Source organism: Alosa sapidissima, chromosome 18, assembly GCF_018492685.1.
Source record: "Alosa sapidissima isolate fAloSap1 chromosome 18, fAloSap1.pri, whole genome shotgun sequence".
Classification (NCBI taxonomy): domain Eukaryota; kingdom Metazoa; phylum Chordata; class Actinopteri; order Clupeiformes; family Clupeidae; genus Alosa; species Alosa sapidissima.
The window spans coordinates 24158743-24173423 of record NC_055974.1 but is presented as its reverse complement, the minus strand read 5'-3'; the positions used below and the strand labels follow the sequence as shown (position 1 = coordinate 24173423).

General features: G+C 42.5%; 1 protein-coding gene across 1 annotated transcript in view; it reads left to right on the top strand.

Moving 5' to 3' along the window:
• Positions 1-10312, top strand: part of fgf11a (fibroblast growth factor 11a) — a 117367-nt gene extending 107055 nt beyond the window's left edge. Inside the window, exons 2-3 of the mRNA XM_042070813.1 lie at positions 5509-5707; positions 6956-10312. Of these exons, the coding sequence (XP_041926747.1) occupies positions 5509-5707; positions 6956-7089 (333 nt within the window). The 3' untranslated portion in view covers positions 7090-10312. The remainder of the gene's footprint in view (positions 1-5508; positions 5708-6955) is intronic.
• The last annotated feature ends 4369 nt before the right edge of the window (positions 10313-14681 follow it).

Below are 14681 nucleotides of genomic sequence, written 5' to 3'. Positions count from 1 at the left end.
TGTGTGTGTGTGTGTGTGCTTGTGTGTTTGCCTGCGTATGTGTGTTTGCGCATGTGCATGCATGCGAACATATGTCTACTGTGTGAGTATGTGTCATACGTATGATAACTGTGAATGTATGTGTGTGGGTGTGTATCTGTTTATGCACATGTGTGCACATGGAATGGGTTAACATGACCCCTGGAGGCAAACATACGGAAAAAATTGGTCATCCTAGGCCCTACGGTTCTCAAGATATTCACAGAAAACTGTGTCTGCCCTACCCTCCTTTCGGGGGGTGCAGTCCAGCGGGGGGGCTACAGATCAAAACGAAAAATGACGGTTCCATGCTATCCATGTGGGGTTACATGCCCACCAAGTTTCGTGTACCCCGGTCTTTCAGTGTCCTGGGAATCCTTGTTGGTGTAAGTCACTAAATGTACACATAAATTATTTTGTAAGGCCCCCCATGAACGAAAGTTCACAAAACTTGGCATGCATTCGGAGGGTGTCATAATGATCCTACACTTTCAATTTCGTGCAGTTTTGACCATGTCAGCCAGAGATATTGTGATGAAAACACCTAATTTTTTGCTTTTTAATTTTTAACTAGGTGGCGCTATACATGAAATAAGTGGTAATGGGATGGGTTGACATGCCCCCTTAAGACCAACATACAAAAAAAAGGTGGACCTCCTAGGCCCTACGGTTCTCGAGATATTCACAGAAAACTGTCTCCGGCCACCTACAGGCCAGTTGGTAAATTAATTTATTGTGTGGCCCCCCATTAACGGAATTCCACGAAACTTGGCGTGCATTCAGGGGGTGTCATAATGATCCTACACTTCCAATTTCGTGCAGTTTTGACTATGTTAGGTCACAGATACCTGCGATTACAACACAACTTTTTTGTGTTTAACTAGGTGGCGCTATACATGAAATGAGTGGTTATGGAATGGGTTGACATGGCCCCTTGAGATCAACATACAAAAAAAAATGGTCCTCCTAAACCTTACGGTTCTCGAGATATTCACAGAAAACTGTGTCTGCCCTACCCTCCTTTCGGGGGGTGCAGTCCAGCGGGGGGGGGCTACAGATCAAAACGAAAAACGATGGTTCCATGCTATCCATATGGGGTTACATGCCCACCAAGTTTCGTCTACCCCGGTCTTTCAGTGTCCCGGGAATCCTTGACGGAAATTAAAAAAAAAAAAAAAAAAAATTACTGCGCGGCGGTCATAATAAGCACAGCACAGACAATCACACAGCCAGCACACACAAGCTGCTTGAACTTTGCGATGCTCGACGCACGCCTCACACACTGTTCTGTGGGTGCTTGTCTGTAGTGTCTCTGTATGTGTATATATGTATGCTTTAGTGTTAATTTCGTCAGACGAGACGAGAGGAAAAATGTTCGTCAACAAACTTTTTTTTCATGACTAAGACGAGACGATGACGAGACTGCACTAATGTCCTGAAACACTGACTAAGACTATCTTAACATGCATTATTGAAAAAAGACGAGACTAAAATGTTTTGCATGAAATAAAAACTAAGATAAAATCTCTCTTCATTTTCATCTACAAAATGAGAAGACAGATTAGCTGTTACGTTTTCAAAATATTCCGAATGAGTTCATGCGCAGCAGCTTTCCTGTAGGCTAGTCTACGTGCTGTTGCTGCAACCCTGTGGCTGCAGCACAAAACTACATGGAACAAGAACACTGGAGATTTCTGCCAGAGTTAGCAAGCTAACTACTTAAGCTTTATGCCACAATGCTACATACCCAGAAGTTGATACCCAGAAGTTGAAGCTTCTCTCATACATATACAAATTAACATCCCCCAGAATGTCAGCAAGTAATGTCAACTATTTAACTAGTTACACCAGGGCTCTCAAGTTTTGAAGTTTGCAAGGAGTGAGACTTTGTTTCTCAGGGGGGAGGGGGCGTGGTATTGTCACAGTGCCACGCCTCCTCCCCCCTGATCGAAGTACATGAAAGTCCTACGTCTGCTTGAACTACTCGCTCCCCATAACCCATCGACCCAGCTTCATGAGAAGAGCACAAATTCCATTATTTCAAACACACTGTTTTATTTATTCTAGAACCCTATAGTAAATAATAATAAATAATAATAACATATATTATAATAATAATTTCACCCAAATGGGCCCTTTGAACAGCAGTGGCTCATTCTGCTCTAAACAAACAGAAAACAACCAAATGAGAAAAAGCACATTTAGCCCCAAAATGGTCTTTTGAACAGTGGTGATTCTGTCCATGTGTGTGTGTGCGTGTTTATGAGTGATGTTGTGTGTTGTAAGTGTTTGTGGCAGATTTTGATGCCTTGATGACTGATACTGGGGGCTCCCATTTAAAGCACTGTGGTTCAATGTCAGCCATTTTCACAGTCATGAGGCCATCCTTAAAAATATTCTTGTTTGCAGTAACAGCCAAAATTTCTAAAAAAAAAATGGGTTGGTAGGTAGGTCAATATTTTTTTTTTTTTCAAGATTCAAAGTAAAAAAAAAAGTACAATTTTGGTCATGGTGATTACGTAGGTTAACCTGGCAATAGCCAGATGAATTTCGCTCCGCCTAGCTCCACTCATCCATCTGGAACCGATCCATTGAAGTGTTGCTTCAGAAGGCTGGGCCTAATCAAAAAATGCTTGCATATGATTGAATAAGCCACTTGTCCGTCATCTATTGACGTGCTACTTCAACCACTCACATCGAAGCCAACCCGTGACGCTAATAACAGACTCACAGTCGCTTCTACGCTATGTCACATCTATGAAACTCCCGCCCTGCGTCCTGATTGGCTAAACCATAAAGTTGGTTGGAGAAATCACTCTCAATGGAAGAGGTCCCAGATGGATGTGAGTGAAGCTAGGCGGAGCTAAGCGGAACGACATTCATCTGACTAGGGTCAGGTTATACGTAGGTATGAATTTAAACAAATGTGCATATTGTGACGTAACTGACTGGGTCAGTTGCCTTCAGGTGCATCACTGCAAACCTCAATCTGATGCAGGTTATGTAGACCAGCCTTTTTCAAACTTTTTTGACCTGAGGCCCAGTCATGGCAGACTTTGGGGTCATAGGGCTCATCTACACGTACCCAACCCCACTCCCTCCAAATTAAATTGTCATTATCATTATCACAATAATTATTATGCCTATATTGTTATATATGCACTTTCACTTAAATGTTTTGTGACATGCACATCAGAGGACTGCTTTACTAATGTAAGATATAATTAGTTTAATTGCTTTTGCATGGTTGCATGATGCTTGCATAAGAAAAGAAATACTTCTCAAAACAGCAACAATTATATGGGTGCTATTGTTTTGGGATGTTTCCCTCATGCAAGCATCATACATTGGCAGGAAATGGAGAAAAAAAAACATGTTTTTTAATGAAGTTTAATTTGAATGCCTGAAGGATTCAGGAAACACAATACCAGCTTTTTTGGCGAGCAGATAGGCGTAAATCATTGATCTTTAACCGATAGAAAGAAGGCTAATAGCTTTTGGCCACGTTATATTCAAATTTTACTATACAATACTCAGTGCTATACAGTGTATTATACAGTCTCTGCTCTGTTTCTATGGAAGTTCCAAAAATCAACGTTGTTGTCAAGTGTCGTTAAACAATTAAATAGCATTCAACAGGTTGAAGCGGAGCTTTGATACCAACGTTATCGATTAGTTTCAGTTTCTCTCGCGCAGGCGCCTGCATTGAATGAACACTCATACCACCACTTTATTGTATGGCTCCATGTTTTATGATATCGATAGCAGAAACGTTTGTTTTCTTTTTTTGTCGGTCCGCGGTATCTTGATCAACTGCGCAGCAAATTATCAGACGAAGCACCGGGCCTAATTTCACTCCACGACTCCGCGGACCAGCAGTCTCCACGTTGCAGACCATACCTCCATGTTGCAGACCCACATCAAAACAAAACTATTTCCTGATTGGTTGAGAAATTCTATTTTCTGATTGGCCGATAGGTTAGTAACTCAACAGCAGCTCTCTGAGCTGAATGAGCGCACAGACAGCAACGTTGTGTGACACGTTTGTAAAATATAGCCTTTAGAAATTTCTGTGCGGGCAAGTTAATAATTTCTCGGAGTGAGAAATGCCATGTGTGGCGTGTGAGCGTGTGAAGTCATTGAAATGCGTGTGTCTCACGCTCAATTCGTGAGACTTGAGAGGTCTGAGTTACACTGATGATGCAAAGTTTGCTGGCAAGTATGCTAATATGGAAAGTTCGCTAGCAAGTTAGCTAAGATGGAGAGTTTGTGTTGCGTTTGGGCGCATATCGCCATCTAGCGTGGCGGAGTAAAACATTCATACTTGGGTCAAAGACAGTGTTTCTCAAACTTTTTCAGATGAAGGACCACTTAACTAATCAATAAAAAAGAAACGAACGGACCACCTAGCTAAAACGGACCACCTAGCAGTATATTAGCCTACACAATACTCACTGAACCACCTTGCTTATTGTCTTTGCACTTTGCTTAATTGTGTCAGAGGATTCATATGATTTAAACTGGCATATCTGACATAGACAGTGTTGTAGAACTGTTTGAATTTACATACAAGTTGGTTCAATATTGCAAACAACCCATCTATATTATATTTTACCACGTCTGCTCGTGGACCACTTGGGATAGCTTGCGGACCACCAGTGGTCCCCGGACCACACTATGTGAAACACTGGTCTACGAAGATCATGACAGTAGTCCAGTCAAATCTTTTACTGTCTATGGTCAAATCCCAGCCGAGCTATAACTGTATGCATGTAAACATTGACTGAAAAAAAATCAGAATGAGTAATTATAACAGACGAGTAGCCCTGTGGACACACAATATTGTTAGAAAACTGAGATGTGTAAAACACTATTTGACTGAAATGGTAATCAGAAATAATTTGTTATAAAAAAACACTAAAATGTTTTGACTAAAACTGACTAAGACTAAGATAGCTTTAGTTTTCTTTTGACTAAAACTAGACTAAAATGACGAGACTTTTAGTTGACTAAAACTTGACTAACAAAAATGATATTTGAATGACTAAATATGACAAAGACTAAAAAGGACATTTCATCACAAGACTAAGACTAAGACTAAATTAAAAATAGGTGACAAAATTAACACTAGTATGCTTTTCCGTAGTGTCTACGTATGTGTATATATGTATGCTTTTCCGTAGTGTCTACGTATGTGTATGTATGTTTAGAAATTTGTTAGTCCTGAGTGCATGCTGGATTTCAAGTGTGAGGAACAAATCTTGCAAACACATTGTGTCGTGTGTGTGTGTGTGTGTGTGTGTGTGTGTGTGTGTGTGTATGTTTATTTCTTATGGGTATGGCCTGCCTCTGCAGGAGTGCTATCATTAAACTGTGTAGGTTTATGGTGTGTGTATTTCACAATTACTCTTGCTAACCCATTACTTTCTCTGTGTGTGTGTGTGTGTGTGTGTGTGTGTCTGTGTGTATCCACCTCTTTCCTCACCGCAGGAACACTTTACGCCGGAGTGTAAATTTAAGGAGTGTGTGTTCGAGAACTACTATGTGACGTACTCGTCCATCCTGTACCGGCAGACCCAGTCGGGGCGGGCCTGGTACATTGGCATAAACCGCGACGGCCAGGTCATGAAGGGCAACCGGGTCAAGAAGACCAAGGGGGCCGCCCACTTCCTACCCAAACTCATAGAAGGTTGGTTATACAGCACAGACACAACAGACAGAACCAATATAGAGCCATGTCAAAACCATACAACACAGACACAACAGACACAATCAATATAGAGCAATGTCACAACCATACAACACAGACACAACAGACAGAAACCATACAACACAGACACAGCAGACAGTAAAGAGACAACAGACAAAGCCAAGACGCAAAACAGACTATAGGCTGATAATAAAAAGCCCAGCAAACCCAAAGTACCACAAAGTCCTTAAAATCTATTCATTGTAGTTTTCTTGTAGCCATCTTAATTTTCCTTGAAATCATACAGCACATCTTCAAAAGTATTAAAGCTGTTTTGGCCTAATCTGTTTGCATGTGTTGACAAAGCCCTTTATTTAACCTGAATCCATTCACAGATTCACTGAATATTCTTTCTTTAAAAATCTCTGAGAGCTTTAAAGGGTTTATTTCACAGTGAGCAGCATGGACTGCGTCTGCCTGGTTGAGGAGTACCACCCAAACCCCCTCTACTGTGTGTTTTGGATGCGTGGATAAAGCATGAAGATATAGAAAATATGCTTATGATTATTGTGTTTAGCATACAGTTTTGTCCAAAGCGACTTACAGAATATGAACAAATGAACAATAATATCAATAATATAAAATAACATTGTTGTTGTTGTTGTCGTAAATAGTCAACAACAAGAAACGCTCCTCTGACTCTCTGTCTGTACCTGATTTGTCAACACAAGAACATGTCATGTCAGAAAAGCTTCTTGAAATTAAAATAGATTGAGAGAGAGACAGATAGTGAGAAAGAGAGAAAGACAGAGAGATAGAGTGGACAATAACATACTCAGCAACAACAGTGCTCCTGTCGTAAATGGTCTCTCCCAAAGAGCTCTGGCCATAATGCTTTTGCAGAGTATCTTTGAGGTTTTCTTTTGCCTATTGCTGTTTTTGCCTATTGGTGGGAATATTTGAGAGAATACTCCTGCTAGTGTGCTTTTGATCCAATATTATTATTTTTATTGTCTTATTGATCTAATATAAAATGCATACAATTGTTTTGCTTCAAGAGGCATTCTTACCACTCCTCTGTCTACTTCGCAATCCAATTTTATTTCTGTCTTTTTTATCGCTTCCACACTTTCCCTCTCCCTCATTTTTTCTTGTTGTTTGTTTCTCTTTTCTGTACTGATATTTCTCTCTCTCTCTCTCTCTTTCTCTCTCTGTCTCTTTCTTGATCTCCCTTTCTTCGTCCTGTAGTGGCCATGTACAGAGAGCCTTCACTGCACGAGATCGGAGAGCAGAGCCCTCCACGGAAAACGGCCAAGACATCTGACTCGCCCGTCCACCAGAAAAGCAAAAAAGAAGCACCGACCAAGACGGCCGCCTCCTAGCGCCGGCCGAAACCGGGGCACGGACGTGAATGTGACCATGGGACAAGAGCACAGGGCAGGGCACACACAAACAAACAAGCAAACAAACAAATAAACAAAAATAACTAACAAACTAACCCAAGGAAAAAAACAAATCAGTGCGAACTACATGCATCTGACCTCGGAGAACTACATTTCCCATGATTCAGTTCTGGGCATCACTGAACCCTACCTGACAGATATGGAACCCATGGGAATCTGCCCCGTCTTGCCCAGCCCACTGACAACAACCAACCAACACTCAACCCCAAATATACTTGCTGATTTCAGAGCAATAAAACTGACCACGCAGAAGAGGTGTGAGACTTGTGGCCCATCACAGTAGTCTTCCCTCCCGCTGAGTCGAAGAGGAATGGAAACATTTCCTTTTGATTGTTTTTGACATTGCTAAAACACGCTGCTCCCAAGAAGCAATACGCTCACACACACACACACACACATTTTTGTTATTTTGTCGTATCCTTAGATAACCTCGATATTCAAAAATAGGGCCACTCCAACACAAAGACAACACACACGCACACACACACACACACATCCGCTGAGTTATACTAGTACATGATGAGGGGCCTATAGTCCGCTCCTTCTCTCACACAGACACACATGCACACAGACACATATGCACACACACACACACACACACATACACATAAACACACACATCCACTGAGTTATACTATTACATGCTGAGAGGCCTATTAGTTCCCTCCTTCTCTCATGTGCGATCCGAGCAATATGGCCTTTTTCTGCCCCTCCTCTCATAATTCCTCCTCCATCTCAGTTTGATTACTTCATCACTTTTCAACTTGTCAATTTTTCACTTGACAGCACTTGAAAAACCCCACTCATGTCTCCGGGGAAAGGGGGAACACGTGGAGGAAAAAAAGGGAAAAACGAGGGAAGACGAAAAAGAGGACTCTCTCACACAGCATTCTGGGTATTTTAAAATCTCAGCAGAGAGATAACGAAAGCCCATTCCTTGTTATACTTATGCCCACTCACTCCATTTTTTCTTATATACCTGCATCAGCACTGCTGTGTGTGACAGGGAGCGTGTGTGTGTGTGTGTGTGTGTGTGTGTGTGTGTGTGTGTATGCATGCAAGTGTGATTTTTCGAGGGGAAGTCGAAAAGAAGTTCTTTTTTTACGAGCCGGGTGACGTTTTTTTGTTCGTTTCGTCCCCCCCCCCCCCCCCCCCACGTTTTAAGAGCACACTTAAAGAAAGTTCCCTGTCCAAACATTTTCGGGATGAATCACAACGAGCTCTGGCTGGCGAGCGGCCGGTCACGCAGGCGGGTGCGCTGGCACTCTGAGTGCGTGCCAAGCAGCAGTGGTGCCAGCCAAATGAGAGGAGCTCGGTAGAGTCCTCTCAAGGTGAACAGTGTCTGCTCGTGCTTGGCACTCCCCAGAACACAGCCAGTGCCAATCGCAGAGGGTATGTCTTAGAAAAAGCAAAAAGAGATGTTGGAGGGTTTTTTTTCTGAGAAGTGACACTTTTACTTCTATTTTTAATATTTTAACATTTTTTTATTTTGAATGTGAATTTCTGGCAATCTGGCAGTTGTTTATATATTGGTCCTTGATATTTCAAAAGTTTAAAGCCGAAATTTCAATAAGGATCACTACTCTGACTTTGCACTCATACTTGTTTTGATCTTTTGGAACACTCCCTTCTCATGTTAGCCGATAGACACAACAAACAATTGCAGAAATGGCAAACAACATCATTACTTGTACATCAGACACTGAATACCATTACTGACCTAACTACTATTCTACTTTGAAAAGCTAGTGCCTGATAAACTTATTTACATGTGATATATTTTTGTTTGTTTGTTAGCCGTTAGCATGCCTCATTACTGCGTGCTCATGTAATCACTAAAAGGCTGATCTACTGAGCCCAAACTTTACCACAATGCACTACACTCAATACTAAGTATGCAAAGGAAAACCAAGCCTTGTCTTACTTATTCAGTAAAGACATATATTTATTTGCCTGTTGTTCTAACTGTCATAAAAAAACATTGCAAGAAAATGTGACATACTCACACACACACACACACACACACACACACACATACAAACTGTAAACTATAGACAGTCAATGACTGGTAATAATGATCAAGGAAAGGCAAATGGCACATCATTTTAACACATATCTGCTCAGTGCAATAATACCTTAAGTCCAGGTTGGCTAGGCAAAGCCGACCCCATTTGCTGCTTGTGAGCTGTCTGCCCTGTCTCACGCGCCTGCTTGAGAGATAATCTGAGCATTTTAAGGGTGCTTCAGTGATATTACAAATTTAGGAGTGGGAGTTTATTTATATCTTGAGAGAGGAGAGGGTGGATTTGAGATTCCCTCTTGAGCCTGTGCTTCCCTTTGTGGTGAAGTTTGTTTGCCTGAAGGGGTCTGAATATGAAAGACAGACATATTGGTGTCTTTGGGGACGTGTGTGGTAATACTTGTTTTATATGTCATTGGCCTCTAGGGATAAACAAAGCCAACAGATTGAGACCATCCGCAATAAACAGACAAATGCTTTGGATAAGGAGCTTGGTCTGCTACTCTGGCTGATGATATCCGGACCGTGCATCAGGGCTATTCTCAAACAATAGGCTAGTGTGCCCAGTCCAGCTATGAACCTGGCCCACCCTAACCCACACTAAATCTGGGTGTGATGTGTTGCTGGTGTTTTTACATTGCCTCTTCAGCTTGCTCTGAAGAGCTGAAGGTTCTCAGAGGGCTTGTTTGACTGTGTCTTCTATCCTACAAAAGCTGTGATATGCCCCCTATCCCCCCATTTACTAACAGAAATAACCTTTGAAGAAAGTTCTTATCCACCTGGAACTATAAAAAGTTCCACTTCAATCCCTTCTAGACTAATTCAAGCTCAATCTGACTCATACAGTCACAATTTAATCTTCAAGAGTTTTTTTTTTTTCTCTCCCTTCAGTTGATGCTTGATTGTACAGTCCCTGCAGGAGTAAAGGCAGGATGCTTAAAAGCAAAAAAAGAAAAGGGAAGGGTAGAAAAAGAAAGGATAGAAAAAGTGAATGAAAGAAAGAAAGGGAGGGAAAACGAATGGAGGTCTCCAAGGCTACGACTGTAGAGTGATTAACACTACCACCCTACGTCCAGACTAATGACTTCCATTAAACTGCTAAATTGGTCTTTGGTTTTTTGATGTATTTCTCCTCGCGGGGGTGGGTGGGGAGTTGGGGGATAAGAGGGTAGCGGGGTGTGCTTAGGGCGGCTCGTTCCTCCTATTAACTTTACAAATCTGACCCGCTACTTCCTGTTAGCGTTCACGCTAAATCTTCACAAGTCCAATTAGTGGAGAGGCAAAGAGATAGATGCTTTTTATTTCACTGATCCCCCGCCCCCCTTCACTTTGTCTTGGGTCTTTAGGTTCTCTGTATCTGTGGGAGACCGACGTGATTCTCTCTATCTTAGTTTCGTATCTGCAAAGGCCAGGGGAATGATTTGCAATAGACTCCAAAGCACTGAGCACAAGTTTAGTTCTCGCAATTAGTGTGACTGTGTGTGTGTGTGTGTTCGTTCGTTCTTTTCCCAGGAATAGGAATAGTAAAATGAATTGATCATTCTCCATTGTTCGTTAATACCTTCATTGCACGTGTTCATTGATTTTTTTTGTTCTTTCTTTGGTGTTCACATCTGGAGCAGTCCATGTCGCTAACCCTGAGTTAACACACTGCCTCTCTCACTTCAGGCACTGCAGGTGTCACTGTTTGTGCTGTACCCTACACAAACACAGACAGGAGAACTAAGGGCTGAACCTAAGGCCTTCATCACGCTCCCTTGCGGACGCGCACATAGACAGCTGCAGACAATAGTTGTTTTTATTTCTCTGTCTAGTTGGCCTGTAGACTGGGTAAACCCAGCCTGATCTGCCGGCGATTTCTTTTTCGCCTTGCAGCTCAGGCTGGAGACCTGTGCATCTTTCTCTGCTGCTTCCGTTACAATTTTGCCGGGACCAATCACAAACTGGCTTATCCACCTGGCGCGCTATTGGTAGATTTAAAACGATGACGATAGAGAAGCGACGGCAAAGTCTCTCTCACGACCATCAATCCAATTCTCTTTAACCTCTCTACGATGCTCAATGTATTTTTTAGGTTAGCAAACAAATTGATCGAGTGGGTGTAAATACCATTCACTTTCATGTTTTTCTTTTTGCACTACCTGCAAAAATCGTTCGATGCTATGGAACGTCACTTTTAGTGTATTTGTCACTTAATTTTCCTCCAAGATGGCTGATCTCTAAAGAAACGCAAGCCCCACCCCATAAGTGTATCTCGAAGAGCTGTAAACCTTGTTGTAAGGGTGCGTGTACAAATCCGCTTGGAGCTCCAGTGGAATTTTGATTTTGTGACGGACTTTTAAGGCAGTAAATGCTCCCGTTAAGAACCAAACCAGATTTTGTTCAAATCTACACACCCATGGCTACTGAAAAATGTAAGGTTAATTTATCAAATGTTATTTTGAAGTATTAAAAATCATCTTTGTTTTAGAATTTTTGAATGAAAGGGGCGGAAATTGGTGCTTTTGCGATACGTTTCGTTGACAAGTTTCCAGCCAGTTTCGTGCCTGGAGTTTTCGTGTTGCTCTGCAAACGTCACCTGGTTCGTTGGTCAGATTGGCGAATGACTATCCAATTGCGTACAGAGTCATTTGAACTATGCCTGTTGATCACGCCCCTTGTGCAATAGAAAATACATAGCAGACTCCCCAGACCAATGTTCAATCTTAAAAGATTGAGCTTGGTCTGGTGATAGCGAGACTAGTCGGCCTGGAAACTGTGCAGTCGGTTCCCTTGTAGCGTAGGGGCCATGTGGTCACAAAATCATGTCGATGCCGAGCGTACTAAGGTTTTTCAGATGTGCAAACAATAACATTAGCCCTAATACAGACATATAGGTCACTCTGTGCAAGATTTGAGCCTAATCTGACACAAATCCTGGCCAGAGCCTACTAAGAATTCGCTGCTGTCTGGCACTACACTGGGTGCACAATTGAAGTGTTCTATTCGCGAAGCGTAAAAATTGTTTTAGAAAGAATGGTCAAATGTTTTCGAATGTACATGCCGCTACCACATCTGGTGTAGCCAGTTCCATTGATAAAGCTCATTATTGCATCATACACTCTGTGAACGACACGCTTCAGCTACATTCAGCCTGTCTTTAAGATGCTGTAAGATGCAGCATCTTTCTTCCGCTAAAGTCAAATGACATTAGCATTAGCAAAGCTTGCTCACTGTTGAATTAACTGATGCAATATTATTGTTCCTTAATCTGTGATCAATCACGCTGACCATAGCGTGAGACACATGGCCCAGATATGGCTAGGCTCTGATCTAGACAGGCCAACGGTTCCAGAACAGCTGTGTGACGTGTGATATTCAGACAGCCTTATTGTGTTTTGGATGTTTCTAAAGTATATTTTTAGGGCTTTTTTTATGCCCTTTAATGTGATAGGACAGTGGAGAATGACAGGAAGTGAGTGGGAGAGAGAGTCGGGGTGGAATCCAGAAAGGACCACGGGGCAGGAATCGAACCCGAGTCCCCGGCAAACGGTGCAGGTGCCCCAGCAGTTGCACCACGGCCGGAGCCTGTTTTGGATGTTTCTTGGTTGTTTCTTTGCTGTGATTCCTCCTGTGTGTGTGTGTGTGTGTATGTTAGGTGTTGTTTATTATGGTCTGTCTGTCCTCTCGTCAGACTAGTATTGCACAGTGTCCATTCACTCCAGTTTCTTTTCAAAAGCGAGCCATTTAGTTCACATCTGCAGTCTGTGACTCTGACTCTGTGTACTGTGTACAGAGGACTTTGTGTAAAATGGTACACATGGTACCATTTGGTGGATAAAATGGTGGAGTCCTCTGATTGTTCTGAAAGAAAACACTCATCTAAAAGCATTTCCTTCTCTCGTCACTCATGTCTTCCTGACACCCAGGCTGCCTGCCTCAGGAACAGAAAAACAATGGCGTACGATTATTACCATCATAGTGATAAACGGACGATGTGACTGCAGCAATATGCTCCTGATGCTACCTTGGCCCTTAATGTTGTACCAAGGCGGCCATTTTCACGTCTCCGAGTGAGCATACGGTCTGTGTGTGTGTGTGTGTGTGTGTGTGTGTGTGTGTGTGTGTCCCTCCTCCTGCCATATTCATCTGCTTGTTATTATACAGTAATAGCAAATTCATGCCAGGGGAGACTTGTGGGTCTAGAGGAATGGTAAGAAATAAAAATCCATAAAGGTTTAGGAGGATATTATGAAAGAGCCAAGGAAATACTTTCATGGATATTGAGCAGGGCATGAGATATCTAGTGTGTCTTTCAAAAGTATTTTATTGCACCAGGCGTGAAGAGTGTGTTGTAATGTTTGTTTGACCTTTTGAAAATATGCTGTTATATCTTCTATGTGAGTTTTGGCAGCCTGGCTTTCTGTTTTGATAGTTTCCCTCGGAGGTATGAGTTTTTGCTTTTTGCTGTGAGTTGCCTTTATCTGTTCTCTATCTGGTGAGTGAGGCCTGTTCTGAGTGTTGAGATAAAGCATGTCACCTTAGTTTGTCCCTCACCGCCCACCATCCACTCACATCAAATGCAATAGGAGGACACACACACAGATATGACAGACAGCGGGTCGAGGTGAGACTCATCTGCACATGAGGAGGCATTGCTCACTAAAGATACCGTCAGCGATTCTAAACAATTTCTAACCCTGATCACTTTCATCATCACAAAATTATGTATCGTCACTATTCACTCACTCTCCTATCTGTGTGTGTGTGTGTGTGTGCGTGTATGCCTGTGTCTATGTGCTTTTGTGTGTGTGTGTGTACTTGTGTGTGTGGATGTATGTCTGTGTCTATGTGTTTTTGTGTGTGTGTGTGTGTACTTGTGTGTGTGGATGTATGTCTGTGTCTGTGTTTTTGTGTGTGTGTGTGTGTGTACTTGTGTGTGTGGATGTATGTCTGTGTCTATGTGTTTTTGTCTGTGTGCTTGTATGCAAGTATGTCTGTGTCTGTGTCTGTGTGTGTGTGTGTGTGTGTGTGTGTTGTATATAGTGTCTATCAGACATAACACTAATGGATATTAAGCAGGGTTAAGTGATGGCATTTTGGAGGCAGCTATCCGCTCCCTCGGGCGCTCAGCTGCATCCATGCCTCTCCTCTCAGAGGACTTCCCTGGTTGCTGAGTGAGGGAGAAATGCATCATGGGACAGCTGGAGTCCTCCCGGACAGGGAGAGAGAGGAAGCGACGGAGCGAGAGACAGGGAGAGAGAGAGAGCAAGAGCGAGAGGGAAGGAGGGAGAGATGTAGAGGGAAGGAGAGAGGGAGTGATGGATGTAGTAAAGGAGAGAGAGAGAGAGATAGAGAGAAATACCGTGTCTTATATGGTTGTGGATATTATTGTACATGTATACAATAGACACAAGCTATATTGTTTGGTGTCCTCTTGTCCATAGCTGTGTTTTCTGTAAGTCACATGCTTTACATGGGTGGAGTATGTGTGTGTGTGTGTGTGTCGGAG